The sequence below is a fragment of the Pteronotus mesoamericanus genome, unplaced genomic scaffold (genome assembly GCF_021234165.1).
Source record: "Pteronotus mesoamericanus isolate MK-2021 breed Mesoamerican mustached bat unplaced genomic scaffold, CSHL_Meso_final scaffold_21, whole genome shotgun sequence".
Lineage (NCBI taxonomy): Eukaryota > Metazoa > Chordata > Mammalia > Chiroptera > Mormoopidae > Pteronotus > Pteronotus mesoamericanus.
This window is the reverse complement of record NW_026555310.1, coordinates 12,152,746-12,180,324: the sequence shown is the minus strand read 5'-3', so window position 1 is coordinate 12,180,324 and position 27,579 is coordinate 12,152,746. Positions and strand designations below refer to the sequence as shown.

General features: G+C 35.7%; 1 protein-coding gene across 1 annotated transcript in view; it reads left to right on the top strand.

Annotated features, from left to right (window-relative positions):
- The window catches only part of LRRK2 (leucine rich repeat kinase 2), a 131,201-nt gene that overhangs the window by 45,866 nt on the left and 57,756 nt on the right, over positions 1 to 27,579 (top strand). The window contains exons 15-25 of the mRNA XM_054591244.1: positions 674 to 818; positions 957 to 1,096; positions 3,005 to 3,133; positions 3,208 to 3,378; positions 15,194 to 15,452; positions 18,589 to 18,777; positions 21,486 to 21,604; positions 22,150 to 22,219; positions 22,647 to 22,864; positions 25,246 to 25,496; positions 25,776 to 25,924. Of these exons, the coding sequence (XP_054447219.1) occupies positions 674 to 818; positions 957 to 1,096; positions 3,005 to 3,133; positions 3,208 to 3,378; positions 15,194 to 15,452; positions 18,589 to 18,777; positions 21,486 to 21,604; positions 22,150 to 22,219; positions 22,647 to 22,864; positions 25,246 to 25,496; positions 25,776 to 25,924 (1,840 nt within the window). The remainder of the gene's footprint in view (positions 1 to 673; positions 819 to 956; positions 1,097 to 3,004; positions 3,134 to 3,207; positions 3,379 to 15,193; positions 15,453 to 18,588; positions 18,778 to 21,485; positions 21,605 to 22,149; positions 22,220 to 22,646; positions 22,865 to 25,245; positions 25,497 to 25,775; positions 25,925 to 27,579) is intronic.

Genomic DNA, 27,579 nt, shown 5'->3' with positions numbered 1-27,579 from the left:
TGTCAAGTCATCTGGAAGAATTGAAATTAAAAGGTTGGAAGTGGATTCAGATCCTGGGCTTTTCAGGCACATTGACGTTCAAGCGTCAGGCCTGACACGTAGCTGTGTGACTTGAACCTTTGTTCCCACATCTTTAAAGTCTGATGAACTTCTTCCATGAGACTGTTGAGGGGAGATAAATGAGAAAAGCCATGTAAAGAAGTTAGAGTAAAGAGTAAATTCTCAATTAAGATTTTCTCTGGTGACAGGCAGCATTGCATTGTATTGGTTAAATATGCAGGTTATGGGATCAAACATCTTTGATTTGGTCTCAGTTTAGCAATTTACAATCTGTGTGACTGTAGGGCTAGATACCCAAGTCCCTTAACTGTTAGTGAACTCATCTTCTAATGGCAGTGAAAATGTTGTGTATTTAAAAAATTGTTATGAAAAGAAAAATGCATGTAAAGTATTTAACACAGTGCCTGACACAGAACAACTACTCAATAGTGTTAAAGTGTTAGCTTCTTAACCTTAATAATGAATAATAGTAATTAGTAATATGAGGCAGAATCAAGGATACTAATTTTTATTTAGATACTTGATTATATTTGATTAGTCTATAACTGGCTTTAACTAAGTATTAAAACTCATTTTCAAGAGCAACTATTCTTAATTATCCTTTTGACTTTAGTTCACTGGAAATCCTGGGATTCAGAAATGTGGATTAAAAGTAATTTCTTCTATAGCACATTTACCTGATGCATTAGATGTGTTATCTCCGGAAGGTGCTATTGATTCGGTGCTTCATACACTGCAGATGTATCCAGATGACCAAGGTTGGTACAATTTGAACTCAGGATTTATAGTAGATTTTAATAGGTCTTAAGCTGTTGGAGGGGTGTTTTTAAATTTTTTTCTTTAGTTTTGATATTTAAAATGATTAATTTTGTTTATTTTCTCCTTTATTCTTCTAGAAATTCAGTGTCTAGGTTTAAGTCTTATAGGATACTTGATTACAAAGAAGAATTTATTCTTGGGAACTGGGCATCTACTGGCAAAAATTCTGGTTTCCAGCTTACAACGATTTCAGGATGTTGCTGAATTACAGATTAAAGTATGTGCATTATCTTGAAGGGAATTTGATCTTGTGCAGATTTCTTTCAGAACAGTTGGCATAATCCCCACTTTCTATCAATGGAGATATTTTAGTTCATTGAAAACCATCTATCATTTTGTAGTATTTTAATAGTAGAAGGTGAAGAGAATTATATTAAATCTTTAAAGATCATGTGTTTCATCATTAAATCTCTAAAATTAGAATTTTATTTTGCCATTTTTTTTTTTTGTTTCATGCAAGAGCAGTTAGTGTGCTAAAGAAATTCCAGGTAGCTGAGCTTCATTTGCTTAGATTTTATATATATATAGAAGTTATAATTATTCTGAAGTTTGTCATTCTCTGTGTTTTGATATGGGCTGCTCACCTGTAGTAATTTTGCCCCTTGACTTTTTTTCATTGCAGTGAAATGGTATTTTACACAATTTTCATCAAGTAAAATTTAAAATGGGATATATAATTGCTGTTTTTATTAGGAATCCAAGATATTGGCTTAGGGTTAAGTAAGGTGAGATTTAATAAATAGTTTCAGGATTTTTTTCTCCTAATGTTGTGAAAACAAATTGGATTTTTTAAAAAGACTTTCTGCCTTGGTTGTAGTTTTTAGTAATGGAGTTTGCAACTTTCATAATATTGTTGGGGCTCTAACCTTTGCAGACATTATTGATAAATGAGATAATGGATATAAAGTTTTAAATTTTAAAGTGCTGTTGAACATACAACATTCTTAGATTAAAAATGATACTGTATTTTATAAATCTTCTTTTTAAAATGTTCCTCCACCTAGACTAATTAAAGCCAGAATTGATTAAAAGTAATCCAAGAGAAAAGAAATGGTTTTGTGCAGATAGGAAACCCTCAGTTCCTCAGTGTTAAATTCACCGAGGCATAAATTCTAAGAACACTATAGTAGAGGTTGTAAACAGACCAACAGGCTGAATTCGGCCAGCCAACATATGTTATTTGGTCAATTCTGTGTTTATAAGTTTTTAATTTGAATTATGTGCCTTCTGTACATTTGCATTATCTCTTTGTGGCTGCATTTATTCAAGTTTTTAGGGCCTCTGCCCTCGAGGTGGGTGGATGCATAAGTAAAGACTACTTCTCTTATAAATGTTAGGGAGTATTTGTAGAAACTCAGTGTCTTAAGTGTGCAAAATAATTATTTTAATAGTTTGATTATCTTGTTAATATATGAAATTGACAGATATCAAACATCTAAAAAGTTAAGTTAAACTTTGGTGAGTTTACCCAAACTAAATATTACTAGAGCCAAAAGTTCATTCTTTCCTTAAAATGTCACATGGGTGGATAACCAGACAACTCCTGGAAATATGCTTGGTTGTTCTAAAAAGTAATGGTGTGACTGATCAGTTCTTTATAAATAGTTTGCATTAAGGATGTAAACTTCAGGGTGCCTTCAGAGCTCCTCTCAAATGCATTTAATGCGGATGGAATCAGGAGCTCAGATTTGTCTCTATGAGCCTAAAAATCTCAGAAGAAAACACAGCATGTTGGGGAAATGCTGAGCTATCTAGAGAAGCTAATCTGCAACCTGACAGTAAAAAATCCACTTCTCCGGCCTACTGTGCTGCACTAATCCTGCTTTGTATCTGGCTGCTGTCCTGTACGAATGGCTTCTGACTGCGGTTTTTAAAAGCCACCTATTAGTGGATTAAGTATTTTTCCTGCTTTGTAAGTGAGCATTTTATTCTCTGTGTGCCTGCTATAGATAGGATTTACAGTATTGTTTCAGGTTTTAGAGCTCTAAACTATAAACCTGGTAAATGTATCTACTTAGTGAACAGCTCAGGTGTTAAGTATCATATACAAGCTATGTTTTATATTATTTATTTATTCCTTTGTGCCCATCATTGCTTATGCTTTTATCTTTGGTCACACTTTCAGGGATTTCAGACAGTCTTGACGGTGCTGGAATTGTCAGCGTCTTTTTCCAAGCTGCTGGTGCACTATTCCTTTGACTCAGTGATATTCCATCAGATGTCTTCCAGTCTCATGGAACAAAAGGATCAACAGGTACAATGTTTTTCACCTGTATGCTAACTATTATGTATTTAGCAGACACTAATCCTTATTTTCATTCTTTTTAGTTTCTAAACCTTTGTTGCAAGTGCTTTGCAACACTAGCTATGGATGATGAGTTAAAAAGTGTGATGCTGGAGAGAGCATGTGATCAGAGTAACAGCGTCATGGCTGAATGCTTGCTTCTGTTGGGAGCGGATGCCAATCGAGCAAAGGAGGGGGCTTCTTTAATTTGTCAGGTAAATTTTCAAGAGGACACTTGTATCTTTATTGACTCTGCTATTGTGTAACTATTACATTCTATTATTCCTCACTGCAGAATTTACCAGTATTTTGCACAAGTATTTGTGCTTTGTAGTAGGAGTTTGGTTCACGGAATTTCAGAGGTAATAGGGTCCTTGGGTATTACCTTGGATCTAATCCTTTGTTTTACTTGTTTCCCTATCTTGTTAAGGTTGATAAATAACCTTTCAAGTGTGTCTCTTACTATGCATCTCTGTATAAATTGTTCACCAGGCGCATTCCACTCAGCCCTTGGATTTATTAAGTATCGATCATTTTCGACCATTTTCTTTTTGTTTTGAGTTTCTTTGGGAAGTTCTTCCTTCATTGCTACTCTATGGGGTCATGTAGGCTGGACCCACACACAATGGGGGGCACGGTTCACATCGACATCCGTGCCGTTGGCCACCCCCACAGCTGTGCAGCACAGTGGTGCTGCCTTTTTTCTCTGCCTTCCCTCCTGCACTGTGCTAACACATCTGTCTAATGGTTCTACTCTTCAGTCAAAATATAATGCAAATCTCTCTCCTGGATAAAGCCCTCCTCACATTTGCCGAACTCCATACAAAATGAAGACTTATTTATATAAGTCCATAACAATTTATGTATACCTCTTGAATATCTTGTGAGCTGTATGAAGGTAGAAACGTACAATGTTCAGCTGTGTATCAGTCAGAATATCTAACTCAGTGCTTTAGAGTGTGAATTCAATAAGCATTTACTAAAGTGCATTACATGTTATTTCAAGTTTGTCTTTTTTGTTTACATTTTAGAGTTTATAATAGCATTCAGATAGCACCATGTATATTTTCTGGAAATTTAATAATATTTCTAGCAAAGTGATTATGTAGTGACTTAATATACATTATTAGATAACCAGCAAAGTACTGTTTTCTAGTAATTTATTTTTAAAGCCTTACTTTATTTAATTTCTCACTTGCCTATGAATTCAAATCAATTTTTAACTATAAGATTAAGTTAGTACTAATTATCAATCTGCATAAAAAGAAACTGAATCCATAATTCATTTTCATGCACAATTAATTTACATATTTGAACCAAATAATCAAAGAAGTTAAATTTAGTCAAATTTCTAAGTAAGCAACATTAAAAATAGTTTGCTTCTTTATTTTAAAAGTAATTAAATTATTTCTCTCAATTTAATATGCTTTTATTTTGTATCTTTTGTGATATCTGCAGATCATTGCATTCACATTTTTTGGATATGGCAAAGAATTGAAAAGTAACTTTACTTTCAATTTTCTTTGGGAAACAATGTATCTAAAAACACCTTAGTGCAATTACTCTACATTCCCCATTGAAAGTGCTTCCTACTTTTCTTTCAATTTATCCAGCGCTTTCTATAAATAAAAAGCTTTTCCTTTTTCTTCCCATGTTCTTTTTAATATTATTAGCTTGCATATATATATATATATATATATATATTTTTTTTTTTTTTCTTTTCTTTCAAAAAATTGCCCTGGGCTGGGGCAAGCACGTGCGAGCCCAGGCTGGCGGGGGATCCTGCCGGGCCAGGGAGCGCGATCAAGGAGCTGGCAGGAGGGTGCAGAGTGATCCACAGAAATAGTGGATCCCTGGCTGAAGGGTCACACAGCTGCCCAAAACAGGAGTCAGACACAGACAGTAGACTCCTGGAAGGCTCAAACAAATGACCCAAGGCCATATAGGGTCAACAACTGACATCATCAGAGGCAGGCCCAGAAAGAAAAGTAAAGGGAAATAAATAACTAAATAAATAAAAAGACCCGCCTACTGCCATAGAAGTTTAATCCACAAAGTCAGGAAATCCAGATGGCCCAATTGAAACAGAAGCAAAAATAAATAAATAAATAAGTAAGTAAATTACTTAACAGACTCCCACAAAAATGGGAGGAAAAAGAAGTTCCCCCCAAATGAGTGGAAAAGGGGACTCCCCACAGAGAGAGTTAAATGAAATAGAGGCAAGGGAACTATCAGATATTGAATTCAAAACAATGGTTCTAAGGAAGCTCAATGAGCTCAGCCAGCTCAAAGATAACTATGAGAAACTGCAGAGAAACTATCAGGATCTTACAACAAACTATATCAACCTGGAAAAGGACATAGAAACTATCAAGAAGATACAAGAGGATATGAAGAATACCATTTCTGAATTGAAGAACACAGTAGAAGGAATCCAAAGCAGGCTGGGTGAAGCCGAGGATCGAATCAGTGAGATGGAGGATAAGGTAGAAAAAAAGCTCCCAGAAAGAACAAGAAATGGAAAAAAGACTCAAAAAGAATGAAGAGGCATTTAGGGAAATGCAGGACAACCTGAAATGTAATAATATCCATATAATAGGGATACCAGAAGGAGAAGAAGAGGAGCAAGGGATAGAGAACATCCTTGAAAACGTAATTATGGAAAATTTCCCTAAATTGAGGAGAGAAAGGGTCTCATGGATCCAGGAGGCACAGAGGACCCCACTCAAGAGGGACCCAAGGAGGTCCACTCCAAGACACATCATCATTAAAGGCAACTATCAAAGACAAGGAGAGAATCCTCAAGGCAGCAAGAGAGAAGGAGAAAGTAACATACAAGGGGCCTCTGATAAGGCTAGGAGCCAACTTCTCAACAGAAACACTACAAGCCAGAAGGGAATGGCAACAAATATTCCAAGTAATGAAAAGCAAGGGCCTACAACCAAGGCTGCTCTACCCAGCAAGGCTCTCAATTAAAATAGAAGATGAAATAAGGAGTTTCCCAGACAAAAGAAGGCTGAAAGAATACATCTCTACCAAACCAGCACTCCAAGATATGCTAAAGGGACTGGTTAAGAAGATGAAGGAAAAGAGTGAGAAAGAGAAAAACAAAGGTACGAAGAGAAAAAATGAATAAATTTCTATCAGTAATAACTCTCAATGTAAATGGACTAAATGCTCCAATCAAAAGACACAGGGTAGCTGAATGGATAAGAAAACATGACCCACACATATGCTGCCTACAAGAGACCCACCTCAGAGCAAAAGACCTACACAGATTGAAAGTAAAGGGATGGAAAAAAATATTCCAAACAAATGGGCAAGATAAAAAGGCCGGGGTTCCATACTTGTATCAGACAAAGTAGATTTCAAAACAAAGGCCATAAAAAGAGACCCAGAGGGGCACTTTATAATACTTAAAGGAAGAATCTATCAAGAAGACATAAACATTGTAAACTTATATGCTCCCAATATAGGAGCCCCCAAGTATATAAGGAAATTGTTGGACGACTTCAAAAAAGATATAGACAGCAACACACTGATAGTAGGGGATTTCAACACCCCACTGTCAAAAATGGACAGATCTTCCAAACAAAACATTAATAAAGATATTGCGCAGCTGAATGACACACTGAATCAAAGAGACTTAACTGACATTTATAGAACCTTACATCCCAAAGAAGCAAAACACACATTCTTTTCAAATGCTCATGGCAGTTTTTCAAAGATAGACCACATGTGATAGGACACAAAGCAAACCTCAGCAAATTCAGGAAAATTGAAATAATACCAAACTTTTTCTTGGACCACAAGGGCTTGAAACTCGAAATCAACCTCAGAGAGAAACTTCAAAAACTTGCAAACTCATGGAGACTGCACAGTAGACTATTAAACAATGAATGGGTCAATAATGAGATAAGAGAAGAAATCAAAAAATTTCTGGAAACAAATGAAAATGAACAGACAACAGTCCAAAACCTATGGGACACAGCAAAGGCGGTCCTGAGAGGGAAGTTCATAGCAATACAGGCTTACCTAAAAACGATAGAAACATTTCAAATAAAAGACCTAACACTACAACTTCAAGAATTGGAGAAACAACAACAAATAAATCCCAGAGCAAGTAGAAGGAAGGAAATAGTCAAGATTAGAGCAGAACTGAATGACATAGAGACGAAAAGAACAATTCAGAGGATCAACCAATCCAGAAGCTGGTTCTTTGAAAAGACAAATAAAATTGACAAGGCTTTAAGCAGACTCATCGAGAAAAAAAGGGAGAGGAACCAAATTAATAATATCAGGAATGAAAGAGGATAAATAACAACTGATACCACAGAAATACAAAGGGTTGTCAGAAACTACTATAAACAATTATATGCCAAGAAATTTGAAAATCTTGATGAAATGGACAAATTTTTAGAAAAGTATAATCTTCCAACACTGAAGGAGGAAGAAACAGAAAGCTTGAACAGACCGATAACAGCTGGGGAAATTGAAGCAGTCATCAAGAAACTCCCAGCACACAGAAGCCCAGGGCCGGACGGTTTCACAGGAGAATTTTACAAAACATTTAAGGAAGAGCTAACCCCTGTCCTTCTCAGACTATTCCAAAAAATCCAAGAGGAGGGAAGACTCCCAGACTCTTTTTATGAGGCCAGCATCACCCTGATCCCAAAACCAGATAAAGACCCTACAAAGAAAGAAAACTACAGGCCAATTTCGCTGATGAACATAGATTGCTAAAATCCTCAACAAAATATTGGCAAACTGCATCCAGCAATACATTCAAAAGATTATCCACCATGATCAAGTGGGATTCATCCCAGGGATGCAGGGAAGGTTCAATATACGCAAGCCAATAAACATAATACATCACATAAATAAAAGACAAAAACCACATGATCATCTCGATAGACACAGAAAAAGCATTCAATAAGGTACAGCACCCATTTATGATCAAAACACTCAACAAAATGGGAATAAATGGGGCATTCCTCAACATAATAAAGGCCATATAGGAAAAACCTACAGCCAACATCATACTCAACAGGCAAAAACTGAAAGCTTTCCCACTAAGATCGGGCATACGACAAGGATGTCCGCTTCTTTTCAACATCGTATTGGAAGTCCTAGCCACAGCGGTCAGACAAGAAAAAGAAATAAAAGGCATCCAAATAGGAAAGGAGGAAGTAAAGCTATCATTGTTTGCAGATGACATGATAGTGTACATAGAAAACCCTGTAGACTCTACCAAAAAACTCCTCAACCTAATAAGTGAATTTGGCAAAACAGCAGGATACAAAGTCAATATTCAGAAATCAAAGGCATTTTTGTACACCAGCAATGCAATAGAAGAAGAAGAAATCAGAAAAAAAATACCGCACGATATAGCAAGAAGAAAAATAAAGTACCTAGGAATAAATTTAACCAAAGAGGTAAAAGACCTGTATGCAGAAAACTATACAACTTTGAAGAAAGAAATTAAGGAAGACACAAATAAATGGAAGCATATACCGTGCTCATGGATTGGAAGAATTAATATCATCAAAATGTCCATACTACCCAAAGCAATTTATAGATTCAATGCAATCCCTATTAAGATACCAATGACATATTTCACAGAAATAGAACAGACATTTCAAAAATTTGTATGGAACCATAAACGACCCCGAATAGCCTCAGCAATTTTGAGAAAGAAACACAAAGTAGGAGGGATCACAATACTGGACATCAAACTCTCCTACATAGCCACTATACTCAAAACAATCTGGTACTGGCACAAGAACAGACCCATAGACCAGTGGAACAGAATAGAAAGCCCAGAAATAAGCCCAGGTCTCTATGGGCATCTAATATTTGACAAAGGGGGCAGAAGCATAAAATGGAGCAATAATAGCCTCTTCAACAAATGGTGTTGGGAGAGCTGGATGGCTACATGCAAAAAACTGAAGTTGGATCGTCAGCTGACACCATACACAAAAATAAACTCAAGATGGATAAAAGACTTAAATATAAGTCGCAACACCATAAAAGTCCTAGAGGAGAACATTGGCAGGAAACTCTCAGATATCCCACGCAGCCATTTTTTCACTGATATGTCTCCTAAAGCAAGGGACATAAAGGAAAGAATAAACAAGTGGGACCTCATCAAAATAAGAAGCTTATGCACAGCAAAAGAAAACATCAGCAAAATGAAAAGGGAGCCAACCCTATGGGAAAATATATTGGCTAATGATACATCAGATAGAGGTTTGATCTCCAAGATATATAAAGAACTAACTCGACTCCACTCCAAGAAGACAAATGATCCAATCGAAAAATATGCAAAGGACCTGGGCAGACACTTTTCCAAGGAGGAGATACAGAGGGCCCAGAGACATTTGAAAGGATGCTCAGTATCACTAGCCATCAGAGAAATGCAGATCAAAACCACCATGAGGTACCACCTCACACCGGTCAGAATGGCCATCATAAACAGATCAACAAACAGCAGGTGCTGGCGAGGCTGTGGAGAAAAGGGAACCTTAGTACACTGTTGGTGGGAATGTAGACTGGTGCAGCCACTGCGGAAAGCAGTGTGGAATTTCCTCAAAAAGCTGAAAATGGAACTACCTTTTGATCCAGTGATTCCCCTGTTGGGATTATACCCTAAGAATCCCAAAACGCCAATACAAAAGAACCTATGCACCCCAATGTTCATAGCAGCACAATTTACAATAGCCAAGTGTTGGAAGCAACCTAAATGCCCATCAGTAGATGACTGGATCAAAAAGTCATGGTACATATACACAATGGAATACTACACAGCATAAAGGAAAAAAGAACTACTAAACTTCACGACAGCATGGATGGAACTGGAGAGCATTATGCTAAGCGAAATAAGCCAGGGGGCGTAAGACAAATACCATATGACCTCACCTATAAGTGGAACCTAACCAACAATACAAAGATGCAAGGGAAATAAGACCAGCAACACTGAAAGGAAAAGAAACCAACAGAGACAAGAGGGAAGGAGCGGGGTGGCGGGGGAAAAGGAAGAGAAGGGGAAAGTCAGGGAACATGTAGCAAGGACTCATGGACAAAACCAAAGGGGAAGAGCTGAGGGAGGGAAGGAGGGAGGGGGCAAGGGAAAGTGGTGGGGGGTAGGCAGAGATAAATGTACTTGAAAAAATAAATTAATTTAAAAAAATAAAAAAATAAAAAATCAGATCTTTACATCCATAGATTTATTAAATTTAAAGAATGTATCCTAGTTGTCAGATTCTTTGTTTATCAAATAATAAATTTTGATTAAATATGTGATATATTGAGCAGACTTTATACTAGTACAAAAAACGGCAATCAAGACTATTTATTCATGTGCCAATGCTGCATATTTAAGGACTATTCAGAACAAGGGTGGAGTTAATCTTGTTAGGCTTCCTGAGGAGAATTTAATGATATAATAATGCATGTGATTGGTAGAGAAGAGCATGGAAGATTAATTCTGGGTATGAAAATGCATGAATAGAGAGAGACCTGAAGATAAAATTCTTCAAATCGTGGTGGGATGAGCAAGGATAATAATGTCTGAATAAAAGTAATAAAAACTTTTGTGGTATTCATTACCACCTGGCGCTGCTCTGAGTTCTTTATACAACTTAACCCTCTATGCAACCTAAGGAATGGGTTCTGGTATTATCCCCATTATGCACGTAAGGAATTGAGGCCCAGAGAGGTTAAGTAACTTGCCTAAGAATACTCTCCTGCTAAGTAGTGGAAAATCTGCCTCTTGAGTGTCTGCTTTACTCTTCTTCTTTTCTTTTAGAGTTTGATAGAAAAATTTTTTTTAAACAAACCAAGTTTACATATTGATACTATGGCTTAACTAGAATATTCTATCCAAGTTTTGATTTTACTAAGAATCAAAGAGATAGAATAGGAAGAGTTTCTTCAAAACAGTGGGTCCTAGGTTCCATTGTAAAACCGCTCAAAAGTAACTCCAGTTATTGAAATAGTTTAATAATTGATGATGAAAATGATTATCTGAGAGGTCAAAACATGCAATGCATGTCACATGCAAACACTGAAGTATTAAAAGCCTTTTAAAAATATATATATATTTATTCATAGATTCAAAACAGAAGTATCTTTTAGCAACCAAAAACTACCAACTGACATAATCAGATTATCTTATACTACCTGTTAAGTAATCCTTAAATTTTGTGTGTTAACCTTAGTATACCCTGATTTAGTTCATATATGTGAATATACAGGCTATCAAAAAACACGTCTTTACTTTGTCTGCTGCCTCGGAGCAAGTAAGGTTTCCATTTTTTACAATCCTGTCACATGTTTGACACAGAAATAAAAATACCCCTTTGACATAGCCATGTTTTCAAATAAGTTAGTTTCCTTGTATAGTATTTCCTTTTATTTCCTGCGTAAACATCATGGATTGTTTTTCAATTAAAAAAAATACTACTTAGTGACTTCACTAATGAGTGTGATTTTTTTTTTAAAATTCAGAAATATCTCAAAAATAAACTTTTATCACTTAGTTTTCAGTTTCAGCTGCCTGTAAAGGACCTTAGATGGCTGAACCCTGGAGCGTGAGCCATCCCAATGCACATCCATTTGGCTGTCTGAAGGGGAGCCATGTGACTTCCCTGCATTCCCAGCCACAAGATTAAATTACCTTCTAAGGTTAACATGAGTTCTACTGTGTAGAATTTTTGCTTCAATGTCAGTTTCGATATTAATCAAAAAAGCATACAGACCACACGTTGTTACAAAACAGCAGGATAATGTAATACAACGTAAACCATGAATGAGATCAACTTTAGGTAGAACAAAGGAGTAATTATACAGAAGTAACATTTTATCTATTATAAAAATATATAACTCATACAAACTTTCCACAAACAGTGGAAAGACATTCTGTTAAGTAAAAACTATGCACAAAACCCATGGTATTTGGGAAAAGACAAAATGTTTGTACAAGTAGTAGTTTTAAAAATGTAGTTTTCCTACTATCACACATTAACATACACACACAATAATTGAAAATATGCTATAACCAGTGTCTGGAAAAGCTGTTCAACATTTCTTGAATACATTTTCTGTATAATGTAGGTATTAATACTGCACAAGTACAATTAAGCAATACTTATTTTGAAACAAAGACAAAGGGATTTTCTCCTTCAAAACAGGTTTTAAAAATCAACCTATGCTTATAAAATTTTAGAAGTTTCAGCAATCTAAATATTTCAGACAAAAATCATTAAAAACCACTCAAATGTTCTTTATATTCCAGATATGGCAACCTAGTTCTCTAATGTAGAACCCTTCGGAGATATTTTAGTCTCCTCACTGGATAGCTTTTCTTGCTGCTGGCTCATCTTACGCTTTCCTCACTGCCACCTCCATTATGCTGTGGTTGATTACTGTCTTGAACATCAGATTCTCCATTTAGAGTCTTGGAATCTGTTTGTTCCTATTCTAGCTTTTTGTTTGTCCCTTTCTGCCCTTGATCTTTGGTTTTATTTGCTTCCTCATGCTGTCTTTGTTCGGCAAGAGATTTATTTAGCACTTGTGTGATTACAGAATCTCCTTTACCAACCAAAAACATGTTCTTAAACTTGTTATACAACATTGTAGACTCTTCTATGATAACCTGACTCACTTTGAAGTTTCATAGTGTTCTCAGTGTTGTAATCATCTTGCTGTGTTTCTGAGCTTGTTGCATTGTGACCTGAAGTGAAGCAAGTTTGTCCAAAGCCTTAACCCCTCTGGTCACTGCTTTAATCTCTGGCTTACACAGCAGATTCATGGTAGTGGTGGTGGTGGATTGTTCGTTTATTCTCAAATGTGAATTTAAATATTTGATTTTAAATATTTTGACTATTTTAATATTTTGACAAAATTTTGACTGTTGGCTACATTAATTATAAATTAAAAGATGAGAGATTTCAAAGGATAATAAATTATACTTTTGATAAAGTTTGATTCTATTCTGAATTACCTTCATTATTATTTAAATGCAAAACTGTATATTTCCGAGCAGTATTTTTTTCCCTCTCATGAGGTTGAAATTACTTTCTTAATTTTGTCTATTACATTTTCTTATCTCTCTCTCTTTTCATGGCACCGTATGCCTAAAGTCAGCTTAGATGGTTTTAATCCCCCAAGGAAAGTATCTCACAGAAACATATTGAGCACCTTCTGTGTGGAAAGCATAATGCTAGATGATTAGTAAAGAATGTAAGAGGAATTTCCTGTTTCAAGATTTTTTTTCCTAAGTGTGTATTGGGAGAAGAGGGAGGATAAAACATAATTCCCCTTAATATAAGGTAGGCAGTAAGTGCTATGGTTTAGAGGTAAAAGTTTGCTGGGCTACACGAGAAGGCGTTTACAATTGAGTTTTTGGGTACTTTTCTTCCCCCTACCTTGGCTCCCTCTATCTAATATTATCTATGGGCCTGTAGAGAGGATTTTAGTAATTTCCTAGTTAAATTGTATATATTTCTTAGGCATTGCACTAGGCTATGGAGGAACAAACAGAATGACAATAGCATTCATGTCTTTCATTCTAGTTAGAAAATGGATAGGCACATCTGGTTCAGTGTGGTAAGTCCTATGCTAAACAAAATGGGATGGGAGCCTGGAGGAGGAAGGATGTGCGTGGCCAGGAAGGTTGGCAGCAAGCTTTATGGTGCAAGAGACTTTGACACTATTCCTTGAAGAATGCACCTCTCTTTGCTGGGTGAAGAGCAGAATCAGACACTTAGGGCGATAGAAATAGCACGAATATAGGTAATGTTGCATAGTGTGTTTGAGGGAATGTCTGGGGCAGAGGGGTTTGAGAAGATTTTCAAATAGCACAGTGACGTGGTTATATCGAGAGTGCAAAGGTACTAGTGGCCCTGAGGAGAACACGTTGAAGGTGGGTGATACTGGAGATCTGTGGGAATTAAGTTGGTGCCATCAAACCACAGTACCGTCCCCTTGAATCCCTGGGACACACTTTAATTCTGGAGAATTCAGGGATTTCCCCAAATCTCATCCTTCTGCTGAGGACCTGGAACCTTGGATCCTAGAATCTTCTTTCCTTTTTTTCTTAGCCCTTAATTTTGTGTCATAAAAGGGACACAGGCTTTGGAGCTGGCAGATTTGATGTCAGATCCAAGCCTCTTATTGACTAGCTCTAATGGTTTGGACAGATCATATGTTTCCTAAATATTTATCTGTATAATGGGCTAATAATTTCTGTGGCCTAAGGTTTTGCTTTTATAAAAATTATAGATCATGTATGTAAAGAATTTAGCATAGTAATTGACATATAATATTTCCATTATTAATTACTTTAATTTCTTTTAAAACACTCCATGCCGTTCAGAAGCTGTTCCCGAGTAGGGCCAGTGTGATATGCTACAGGTTGCTCAGGTTCTCCCTGTGTACAATGGGCACTAGTTTTTGCAACCCCTAGTAAGCTAATCGACCTTGAGCACAGCTTGAGCATAGAATATTCAGGGGAAGGTAGAAAACTGAGAGACAGGATATTTCTTTGTGGTAATTTAGATTCTTGTCCTGCGGAGCTCTACAAAACCAGAATTGAGTGATGACTGTCCTTTGCACATAGACTTAACAAACATTGTAATACTTATATTTTATGTTAGAAATGAAGACAAAGCAGTAAGCCTTTACTGTGTTAAGGCGCTTCTTTGCCAGCTGTCTTTCAATGGGCAAACAGAAGCCCAGGAAGCGTAAGCCTCAGTTTTCTGACTTCCAGTTTATGAATGTTTTCTTCATATCATGTTTCCTCTTTCATAATAACTGACTCTCATGTGGCAGATTATTTGATTTCTGCTACTCTGATATGTGTGGTGCTAGTCTTATTTCTTAATCTATCTCAAGGATGAATTTTATCTTATTTTGTTTCTATCTAAATTTCGGGGTGTAGAAAAAAATTACCCTAAGTTCACTTTACCAGTCTCCCAAAAGGAAGAAATACAGGTTTTCAATATGCTTGTATATATTTTTCTTTAATAGGTATGTGAAAAAGCAAGCAATCCCAAACTGGTGGAACTCTTACTGAATAGTGGGTCCCGTGAACAAGACGTACGGAAAGCGCTGACAATAAGCATTGGGAAAGGTGACAGCCAAATCATCAGTTTGCTCTTACGGAGGCTTGCCCTGGACCTGGCCAATAACAGCATCTGCCTTGGGGGATTTGGTATAGGAAAAATTGAGCCTTCTTGGCTTGGTCTTTTATTTCCGGATAAGACACCTAGTTCAAGAAAAGAAACAAGTAAGTATTAAAAGGAACATTTGATACGTCTTATTTTTAGTAGTATTTTTTAAGTCACTAATCTTTTAGTGAGTTTTCATTCCAGTTTGGTTCAACATAAGCCAAAAATATTGTAAGGGTTCGTCTGTCTTTTTCTTTTGTCGTGAAATGCTTGAAAGCGATACTATATTTAAGTTCTTTACTACTCAGCAAATACATATTTTATAAAGATAGTGCAACACTGTAGAGTCTTTCTGAGGACTGACTTTTTTTCATATATTTTATTTTTTATTATAAAGGTAATTCATCCTGGCTGATGTGGCTCAGGGGGTTGGGTGTCAACCTGTAAACCGAGAGGCCACCAGTTCAATTCCTGGTCAGGGCACATGCCTAAGTTGTGGGACAGCCCCAGTTAGGGCCATGTGAGAGGCAGCTGATGGATGTTTCTCTTGCATATTGATGTTTCTCTCTCTCTCTTTCTCTCTCCTGTCCTCTCTCTAAAAATAAATAAAATCTTAAAAAAACCCCCAAAATGCCACAGTTTCCCAGGCCTCCAGCCCAGTGTGCTGATACGGTTGGTCTGGAGAATTTGCACTTAAAAATAAGAAGTAATTCATGCTCATTTTAACAATAGGGAAATAGTCATAAGAATGAAAATAACAATAACTTATTTCATCTCTTATATGTAATACATGTCGATTTTTTCTATACTTTTTATATGTTTACATATACATATGCATTTAAATGTATATGTATCAATAGAAACATATATACATATATACTTTCATTTTCAAGTTTATATACTGTTGATTCCAATAATGTGTTCATTACTGGACATAATCAATGCTTCTTACTCCATTTAAGGCAATGATTGCCAAGAAAATGTATCTCTGCACTTAGAAATGTTACAATACTGCCTTGGGAGATTCCCTGGTGTAATCTGAAACTGGCCCCCTTACACGGAGGGCAAGGAGAGACTGACAACTGGTAGGTGGCAGGTTTAATAAGCAAGGGAACTTAACTTTGGGCAACTGCAAGGTGAGTAAATCTCCACACCCACCTGCGAGGATCTTAAAGGTTATATACAGTTCTGAACTGGGTTCAGTCACATATTCAGTCCAAGTAGTCTCAATAAAACCTTACACTGTCCCAGGGCCCATCCTTGGGACAGCTCCTGCTGTGGGGACAAGGGGCAGAATGTAAAATCCAAGGTCATGGCTAAGAGCTTCTGGCTGTCCTGGCCCAGCTCATGGATCCGCCAGCAGTCTTGTCCTGATGACCTCTGCCAACTTGTACTTTGTATTTCAATTAAGAATGTATTGCCTTTATATTTTCAAGTTAATATAGATTTTGTGTATATTAAATACGTTGATGACAAGTTATCATCAACTTTTTTTAACATTTGTCTTTTTAACTGTCTTTCGTTTACTCACACAACGTGTGTTTTTAAAGCTTGAGCTCCCAGCAGCCCCTCCGTTACTTTACTCTCATGCCCGCGCCCTTCCCCACAGGGATCAGACCCTAAGGTTAATAACATGTCCTCTCTACTGTGATTTTTCTGACATATCTGACAACACTCCATTCCTTATCAGTCCAGCTGTCTGCTGTTTTTCTCTCCTTCATTGAGTAGTTGAATGCTGCTCAAGTATCCGTCTCTGCATATTGGTGCTTCTGCCTGTTCAAGGTCCAACCTCCTTGTGGGACCTAGAACATTCCATCAGGGTGAATGTCCCTCAGTTTCTTAAACACTTCATAGACTCTTAGTTCAAGGTTTTTCCCACTGTCACTTTCCCTTAAGTCCCTTACTTCTCTCTTCACCCAGCCATCTCTTCATTCGTCCTGCCTCAGCTCCGTATCAGTTCTTACAAGAAAACTATTCCTGCCCCCATGAAGTCTGGGTGGAAGGTTCTTCTGCCTGTTTCCCTAGCACCTTTATTTGGCAACCTCCATTACTATATTTAATGTATGTATATACATTTTTGACCCAGCAATATACCAACAGGAATTATTGATACAGAAATTCTCAATGTACATAAAAATGCATTTACAAGGATGCACATTAAATTGTTGATTATAATAGCAAAATATTGGGAAAAAGTAGTGTTTCCCAAAAGGAACTATTCAAATTATCATGGTACATTCATGCAGTGGAATGCTTGTAATCAATGAGAAAATAACATCTAGCAAATCTAAATGTTTGGGTATAGAATGTATTATTATTAGGAAAAAAACTGTACAGAACAGTGTTTTTAGTAAGTTGAAACAGTGTTTTTTAGTATAATATTGGTGAGCACACAATTGGGATAAGGTGGTCATAAATGTTTGAATATGAAAAAGAACATATTAGGAAAAATCTATAGAAATGGGCTCCCTGGCTGCCTCTGGGGACTTGGGAGACTAATGTGTCATGATTAGATCCCATGTTTCATCAGTTCAGCTAGTTTCTGGGCAACAACTGGCTAACTTTAATCTTTTATGCCTGGCAGAAAGAAATTGTGGGTTCATTGGGGAAAAGTGGAGGTAGATTTATCATTTACTTTGTTCTCTTTGTTCTGTGTGAAGTTTTTTTTTTAAAAACCCTAACAAGTCTTAGCTAATTTAAAAAATATAATAATGGTTTTATATAAAATATAAAAATGATTGATTTCATTTGTAGCTGGTGTGAGTAAAGAACATTTTGGATTCATAGCTTTAAAACATTTTTCAGGTACTACTGGACTGAGCCACATACACATGTTATAATGTGAACTATGAAAGTAATATTTGAAGAAATTTTCCAGGCAATATGAAGGACAAAGAGAACTCTTCCCACTCAAGAGAAGGATAATAACTTTAAAATTCTACCTAATTTCCCAATATATTGCATCTCTTAGCAAATAGTTTATCAAAATAAGTATATCATTTACTGAGCATATTCTGTGCTTTCAGAATGTTCAGCTTTGTCATCTGCACCAAAGTGTTATATTAATTTCTATCATTTTTTGAAAATTAAAATGTAGTGCCAATTAAACATGCAATATCACAGTTGTAAAGGGACTTTGTAAGTAGCAATAAATACTTTTCAGGAAGTATGAGAATATATAAGGAACTTTGGAATATGTGTAGGTTTGTTTCATTGTTGATTTCTAAGGTGCTGGTGTATCCTTTTTATTTTTAGATATAGGATGCACCTTAGCAAGAATGGTCCTCAGATACCAGATGAAGAGTGCTGTGGAAGAAGGAGCAGCCTCGGACAGCGATGGGCATTTTTCTGAAGGAGTCCTTGATAAGCTCCACGAATGGACCTTCATTCCTGAGTCTTATGTGGACAGTGTGTTTGGTCAAAATGATGACCTGGAGAGTGAAGGTATTTATTATTCAAAAAATAGTTCCCTATATTTTAAAACCCTTAGACGCTGACATTGGAAAATAGGAATTGAGACAAAAACCTGATTTAATTCATTTGGAAAAACTTGAGGCAAACCTGTTCAGTATTAGAAATGGTTAGTGTCTACTAACTCCAGTTCAGGCAATGGCTGTAAAGAAAACGCGTGTCTGCACTTGTGTTACGATATTGCCTTTACTTGGTGAATGGCGACTATTTGTAGTGAAACAAATAGACTGGAATTGGATTCTTTGTTCCATCAATGACTAAATCCATTTTTGGATTGTGTAATCCCTTTATCTGCATTAAAGGTAGTATTGTCAACATTCTAGGATTATTTAGAAGAATTAGATAAAATGTATGTAAACTGGGAGAGTTCTTGACAAATAGGAAGTACTTAATAAAAAATATATTTACCTTTATTAGAATTAAAAATAACATTTCAATAATTGATGTGAGATAACTCTTAAAAAATTGACATGGCAAGATATGTAATGACAGTGATTTGGGCTGACATATTTAATGCAGTGCAGTTGGATAAAAAAGAAAGGGTTATTCCAAAATCTCACGTTGCAAGTCCAAGTATTTTTTTAATTGAATTTATTAGGGTGACATTGGTTCTCAAAACCATTTCAAGTATACAAATCACTAAAACATTATGTGTACACTGCATCATGTGCCCATTGTCCCAAGCAAAGTCTCTTTCTGTCTCCATTTCCCCCCAATTTACCCACCTCCACCTACCCCCACTGCTTTTTTCCTTCTGGCTATCACCACACTGTTGTCCGTGTCAATGTGTTACATATATATGGGTGTTTTGTTTTGTTTTGTTTGCTTAATACATTCAACTTCTTTCATCCAATCTCCCAGTCCCCCTGCCCTTTTTTTAAACATCTCAGTCTCAGTGTTCCCCGTGTCCATGCCTCTCTTTCTATTTTGCTCATTAGTGAGATCATATAGTATTTGCCTTTCTCTGACTGGCTTACTTTACTTAGTTTAATAATCTCCAGGCCCATCCATGCTATTGCAAAAGGTAAGGGTTCCTTTATCAACAGCCGAGAAGTATTCCATTGCGTAAATGTACCACAGTTTTTTTATCTGCTCAACTACTGATGGGCACTTGGGTTGTTTCCAGATCTTGGCTATTGTAAATAAAACTGCAGTGAACATAGGGGAGCATATATTCTTTCAAATTAGTGTTTCAGGTTTCTTAGGATATATTCCTAGAAGTGGAATTGCTAGGTCATAAGGCTGTTTTATTTTTAATTTTTGAGGTATCTCCATACTGCTTTCCACAGTGGCGGCACCAGCCTGCATTCCCACCAACAGTGCACTAGGGTCTCCCTTTCTCCACATCATTTCCGGCACTTGTTCTTTATTGATCTATTGGCGGTAGCCATTCTGACCAGGTGTGAGGTGATATCCCACTGTGATTTTCATTTTTTAAAATAAACTTTATTGAGAGATAATTACTGTAAAATAAAATGCCCCTATTTTAAGTATATATTTTCATGGATTTTAAAAATTTTATACACTCATGTAATCATAGCCACTATAACAACATTTCTATCATCCACTAAGTTCCTTTTTGCCTCTTCACAAAATATTTTCTCCACCTTGGTTGGTGGCAACCACTGATTTGCTTTCTGTCACATAGATTACATCAGTATTTCCTCAAGTTGCATATAAACGGAATCATACAGTATGTCTTCTTTTATATCTGGCTGTTTTCTAAAGTGGTTGTACTGTATTATATTCTCATTAGTAAGATATGAAAATTCTGGTTGCTCTGCATCCTCATCGCACTACAGCACTTGGTATTGTCAGTTCATTTAATTTTAGCTGTTCCATTGAAGGCATAGTTCTAGCTCATTTGGATTGAATTTTTGTTCTTAGATCACTATTGATATTGAAATTATTTTCATGTTCTTGTTGACTATATGTGTATTTTCTTTGTGAAGTACCTGTTTACATGTTCTGCTAATTTTTGTGTTATTGTATTATTTTGAGTTAATATACATCCTGGTAGAAATCCTTTGCAAATATTTCCTCCTAGTTAGACCTTGTCCTTTCTTTTTATGCTTATTTTTCAAAAGCAGAGTTTTTAAATTTTGGTAAAACTTGTGATTGTTTTTCAATTTTTTCTTTTATGGTTTGTGTTTTTTCTATCCAATTTAAGAAATCTTTTCCTATCCCAAATTTGTAAGTATTTTCTCCTATGTTTCTTCATGGAAGTGTTAAATCTTAGCTTTTATACTTATGTCTAAAATCCATTTTAAATTAATTTTTGTGTATGGTGTCAGTGAAGGATTGACTTTTTTTTCCTGTATAGATGTCTAGTTTTAATATCGCATGTTGAAAATACTGTATTCCTCATTTAATTAATGGCATGTTTGTTTAATTGACCATGTAGGTATGGTTCTATTTCTGCATTCTTTGTTCTGTGCCATTGGTTTATATATTCATTCCTGTGACAACCATTTGGTAAATATTTATGGATGGAAAAAAAAAGTAACTGAATTTTAAAAATGAAAAGCCAAACTATTTATTACTTCTGTTTTAGAGATGTTACAACAAGAATTATGCAATTTCCATGAATGAAATGTGTATAATCTTTTATGATTGAATGTCATACTAGTATCTTATGATTGAGTCAACATTTCTTACTTGCCTTTATCATTTAAAAATAGGAAGTGAAGGTTCATGTCTTGTGAAAAAGAAGTCAAACTCAATTAGCGTAGGAGAATTTTACCTAGATCCTGCCTTGCAGCGTTGCTCACCAGTTTTGCAAAGGCATTCCACTTCATTGGTAAGTTAAATTGTGCTCATGCTGTACATTTTGTTACTGACATTCTCTTGATAACTAGAATCGTAGGCCAAAACTTGGAGCTATTGGTGCAGAAATTCCCTGATGTATGAAAAACCTGATATCAGAATATAAATAAATATATAAATATTATTTTAAATTTACACTTACAGACTTTTAAGTGTATTTGGGGCATATATAGGATGGGCCAAAAGTAGGTTTACTATTGTTCATATGGAAAATTGTACAATGATTAGTAATTAATAGTGCAATAATAAACTCTGTGTTTTGCATACTCACAGCTATAAACCTACTTTTGCCTCACCTCTGTGTACTAAGTACACTTCAAAATTATTTCATCCTTTTTTTCTTTTCAGAGCTCCATGTCTATGATGCCCAGGCTAGGTCTCTGTCTCATGGTGTGGCTGGTCCCATGATTATTGCAGTTAGGAATCCTATAGTGAATCCTAAGAAAACTAGATAGGAAATGTTCTCTTTGCTCCTCAAAATGACAGTGATTGTAGTATAAATGACTCTTTGTTTAATAGGGACCCATTTTCAGTCATGACGATTTACTGAAGCGAAAAAGAAAAATACTGTCTTCAGATGATTCACTCAGTAAGTATCTGAATGTAATCATGAGTAAATAGATACTTTGAACAGAATATAGAATTTGTTAACATTTTTTCTTATTGTTCAATGGTTCTTGGTGCCAATTTCATCATATATAATCTTTAAATTATATTTACCTAATAATTCCACAGACAATAGAAAAATGACTACAATTATATATTTAAAAATTTATCTTTTATGGTGTAATATAGGGCACTTCTATTTTTCTACCTTTTTTTTTACATTAATACCACTTGATTAAATATTTCTTATTTATTCTCCATCTCTGACACTGGAATCCAAGTTCCATAGTTTGTTTTTTTTCTGAATCTCCAGTGCCTTGAAGAGAGCCTATACTATTAGGTGATCAATAAACATTTCCCAAGTTAAATTAGCTGCTTATATTTCTATTGTTTGTTTGTTTTTGACAAAGGGTCATCAAAACTTCCATCCTACATGAGGCATTCAGACAGCAGTTCTTCCCTGGCTTCTGAGAGAGAATATATTACATCATTAGACCTTTCAGCAAATGAACTAAGAGATATTGATGCCCTAAGCCAGAAATGCGGTATAAGTGGGCATTTGGAGCATCTTGAAAAGCTGGAGCTTCACCAGAATGCACTCACGAGCTTTCCACAACGACTCTCTGAAGTAAATTAAATTTATCCTAATAGCCCTCAGGATATTTGAAGAGATTTTGCATTGATATTTAACTTACATGGTTAAATCTTTAAAAAGAAGATTCCACTTTTGCATCATTAGACAGTAATTTCCCCATTCTTCAGGTTTTCACACAAGTGTCTTTGTCTTCAAAAGACAAAGGGTGGCTGTTCAGAAACACCTTTGAGGGTCAGCAATGGAAATGGAAATGTGGTTAAAAAGAGATTCAGTGTTCTGTCCTAATGATACATAGTGCATGTGAAAGTCTCTCAAGGCTTCCTGTTGGTTATGCTTTCAATTAAAATGTTGTAAAAACATTTTAAATTGCTTAAATTAGGTAGATTGGACAGAGGCCTGGTTTGGTGGTATGGGCTCTGGCTCAGCTGCCAACTGTGTGCTCATGACAATGTGCTGCTTGGACTGAGCTAATAAGCTTTGTATTTTTTCATCTGCCAAATCCAGAAGCTTGACTAACTGCCCCTAAAGCATTGATTGAGTTTCAAAATTACATGTAACTTAAAAATTGTTTTCTCAAAGTTCTTATTTCATAAAAATTAAGATATAAAATTGCTGAGAAGGCAGTCCTCTGAATATTGAATTTTTCATCATTTTTATGAATTATGGATCAGATGTCAAAAAACTTAGCCTGGCAAGTTTTTAAAAATTACTAACAAATATTTAAATTATTAATCTGATTTCTTTAACTGAACTGTAAAGTTTGGTAAAGGACATACTTGGTATTTTTTTAAAGCCTGTTTTATTGCAAGTGCATATTCCCTTTTCTAACCTATAAAATTTACCATAATTTTGAGATATTTAAAAAGCAACATTAAATGATAAGTGTATTTCCGTGTATCTTTCTCCTATAGTTTGTGTATTTGGAGACAGAGAAGAAAGGAAGGTGACTCCTCCCCCGAGTCATGTCTAAAACGTACCCTCTATTTCTCTTCCTCCTCTTTGCCTGAGTAAAATCTCCAAGTCACAGGGTGTCATTTTAAATGTCTCTTCCTTACCCTCTGCTTCTCCTCTTCTCCCCTCCAGACTAGGTTGGTTACCCATCTGGTTTACATTTCCTCGGCACCCTGGAATTTCTCCCCCAGTGCTCATTCCCCTCTACAGTTTTACCCCACGTATATGTCCTCAATCGTTGTGAACTCCTTGAGAACAGGAACTGTTTCAGGCTTGCTTGTGTCCCTCCCCAATGCTCAGTAAGGTCTGACTTATAATAAAAGCTCAGTTGATGATTATTGGGTTAATCTGTGAAGGATTTAATAACTGAAACTTGGTAGACCGTTGATAAATATAAGTAAATGAAAACTGGAATTTAGCTGAGAGAGAGAGATGAAGAGAGAGAGATAGAGAAAAAGATAGATAGATATTGAGAGAGAGAACTTTGAGAGAGCCATGACAAGGTGAAATGTAAAGCATTCAAAGACAGAACCAGCTGAGAACGTTCTCTTAAGGAAATTTCAAATTGACACCCCTAGGTGGTAGTGTTTGTTCCCCCCTATCTATTTACCTAATAATAATAATAATAATAATAATAAATCCTCATTAAACCTTGGGAATAAATCGTTTTAAAATCTATGTTTTTTAATAATCTGGTAGGATCTGAAACAATGGCAGAAAGTTTGACACAACTTCTGAGGCAAATATCTATTAATAAGCCTTTATAATCACATCAAACTCTTTAGAATTACATGTGAAGATAAATATACTGATACATAAAGAAGAGCACAGGGAAATGATTGTTTGGTATTTAAGCCCTTTAACAATAATTAATATCAAATATTGAAAAATAGACATAATGTATAAATGGAAAGTTTGCTTTTATCATAGTAAACTTAGAAATTGCTTAAAAATAGAGATTTGAAACAAAAATGCCCTAAAAAGAAGGTTCTAAATACAGCATGTATTATATACAAAAATTACTTTTATGGTTAAATTTTATTTATATTAAAATGTATAACAATTTCCAAAAGCTCATATTTAAAAAATGCATTCCCAAGATTATATTGTATTGTTCATTAATTATTTGTTTAAATATTTGAGTCCTATTCTACTTCCATTTTTACTTGTTGTAGGAATTACTTACAAAAGAAAGCTGAATTAAGCTCTAAACCTTATTTTTGTGACCCAGCTTTGGAAAGCCTACCTACTGTATTTTTCCTGGTTTTACCCATTGTAGAACAGAAATAGTTGGACCAATTAGTATAATGAAGTTCTCTTGTGTATTTCATTTTCAATTTTTTTTTTTTTTTTTGTAAAATCATAGTGGTTCTAATCACCAGAGATATGAAAGGCAGAAATATTAGCTAAACTTAAATTTCTCAGGTGGTTCATTTTAGAAATTTAAAATATTGTTTTTCCAGACTCTGAAGTGTTTGACACATTTGGACTTGCACAGTAATAAATTTACATCATTTCCCTCCTACTTGTTGAAAATGAATTGTATTGCCAACCTTGATGTCTCTCGAAATGACATCGGACCCTCAGTAGTTTTGGATCCTGCAGTGAAGTGTCTGACTCTGAAACAGTTTAACCTGTCCTATAATCAGCTGTCTTCTGTTCCGGAGAACCTTGGTGATGTGGTAGAGAAACTGGAACAGCTCATGCTAGAAGGGTAAGAAATATTTACTAAAGACAAAAGGGGTGTCTTATAAAGTGAGACTTTGTAAGGTTGACAAAATATGCTTGTGTTATTTCTGTACCAATGAGTTTTAAACAGTGTTATAAAAGAACGGAGGCAACTACTATTGCAACTTGTATCAATTGACTTAAAATTTCACAATTAATTTTAAAATCTTCCCTGGTGCTGTTCTTTGAAGTTAAATTGTTTTTATTTTTTATTAAAGCATGTGAGTTCATGCAATTTAATACCCATTTTTCTCCCTATGACTAGAAATAAAATATCAGGAATGTGTTCACCGCTGAGGCTGAAGGAGCTGAAGATTTTGAACCTTAGTAAAAACCACATTTCATCTCTATCAGAGGATTTTCTTGAGGCTTGCCCTAAAGTGGAAAGTTTCAGTGCTAGAATGAATTTTCTTGGTAAGTGTTTTATGGGAGTCTTCCTTTTAGCAGCACTTTTGAGTATTATAGGATGAGTCATAGTGGATGTTTTAGGTGGAGATTTAAAGGTATTATTTTAGTTCAAATACTATGCTGGAGTTTCAAATATAAAGTTAGCTAAATGGTGATAAAAAGAAATGAGGTGCCAAGCCTTGGACACAGAAAGGAAACTTAAATCCATATTGCTAAGTAAAAGAAGCCAAGCAGAAAAGGCTGCATACTGTGTGGTTCCAACTGTAAGACATCCTGGAAAAGGCAAACTATGGAGATAATGAAACACGTAGTGATTGCCAGGAGTTTGGAGGGAGGAAGAGAGGGGTGGATAATTGGAGAAAAGATGGGTTTAGGACAGTGGTACTGTGTGGCACTGTGTGCTGCTGTCATGCGGATACATGTCATTATACATTTGTCAAGACCCCAGGAATGTATAGCACAAAAGAGTGAACTCTGTGGTCAGCTATGGATTTTAGTTACTAATAATATATTCATATTGGCTCATTAATTATAACAAATATATTGAACTGTGCATATAATTCATAATAGATAAAAAATGTGTGTTTATGGGTGGTGGTGGCGAGAACAGAAAGGATATATGGGAAAAGTCGGTACTGCACACTCAAATTTTCTGTAAATACGAGGTCTGCCTGGAAAAAGTCCAGCCATTGTTAATGTAACGACAATGATTTGCATGACATCAGTGTAACCTGGCAGCCAAGGAGAGTGGACTGGAATACACGTGTGTGAACAATGACACGTTCACTGTACTAGTCGGTAGGAGCAGTAGATGTCATTGAGTGAGCATGTGAACTGTGTGGCCGTCGCATTCAAAATGACCGAAGGAATAGAGCAGGGAATCTGCATCAAATTTTGCATTAAGTTTGAACATTCCTCCATGGAAACTATCTGGATGATTCAGAAGGCTGCAGCTGTGGGCAAATGGTGATTGGCAGCTTCATCAGGACAACACCCCCTCTCCTGCATCATGTCTCATGCAGAGGTTCTTGGTGAAACATCAAATCACCCAGGTGACTCAGTCCCCAGTCAGCCCAGATTTGGTGCCCTGTTCTGGCTTTTTCCAAAATATAGAAAGGGAAGAGATTTCAGACCATGGATGAGATTCAGGAAAATGAGATGGGGCAGCTGATGGCGATTGGAAGAACTGTGTACAATGTTTCTTGTATCTTGTATCTTCTTCAATAAATGTTTCTATTTTTCATATTACATGGCTGGTTACTTTCTAGACAGATCTCATATAGTGTTGCTTGAAAGAACTCTACTTTTTAATTATCAAAAAGTTAAAAATGTTAATACTAATTTTTTTAAAATTAAATATAATTTTAGCAGGTTAGTATAAACATAGACCCAAGTGACAATATCTTGGGCTACAGATAGTCATTATACTGTGCTTCCTTTCAGTCTATTAAACTAAAAACTCTGTGCCTGCCTGAGCTGGGTACAGCAGGGATGCTGAGTTTCCTACTGAAGAGTCTTCAGACATTTTTGGAGCATAAGTATAGTTAGTATTTTTTTAAGAAATAAAATTAATCATTGACAGTTTTTAAATTAATAAGATTAATGTACATTCACTGAAGTCTTACATTAAGATATTAGAATAATACATAATATGATCATTA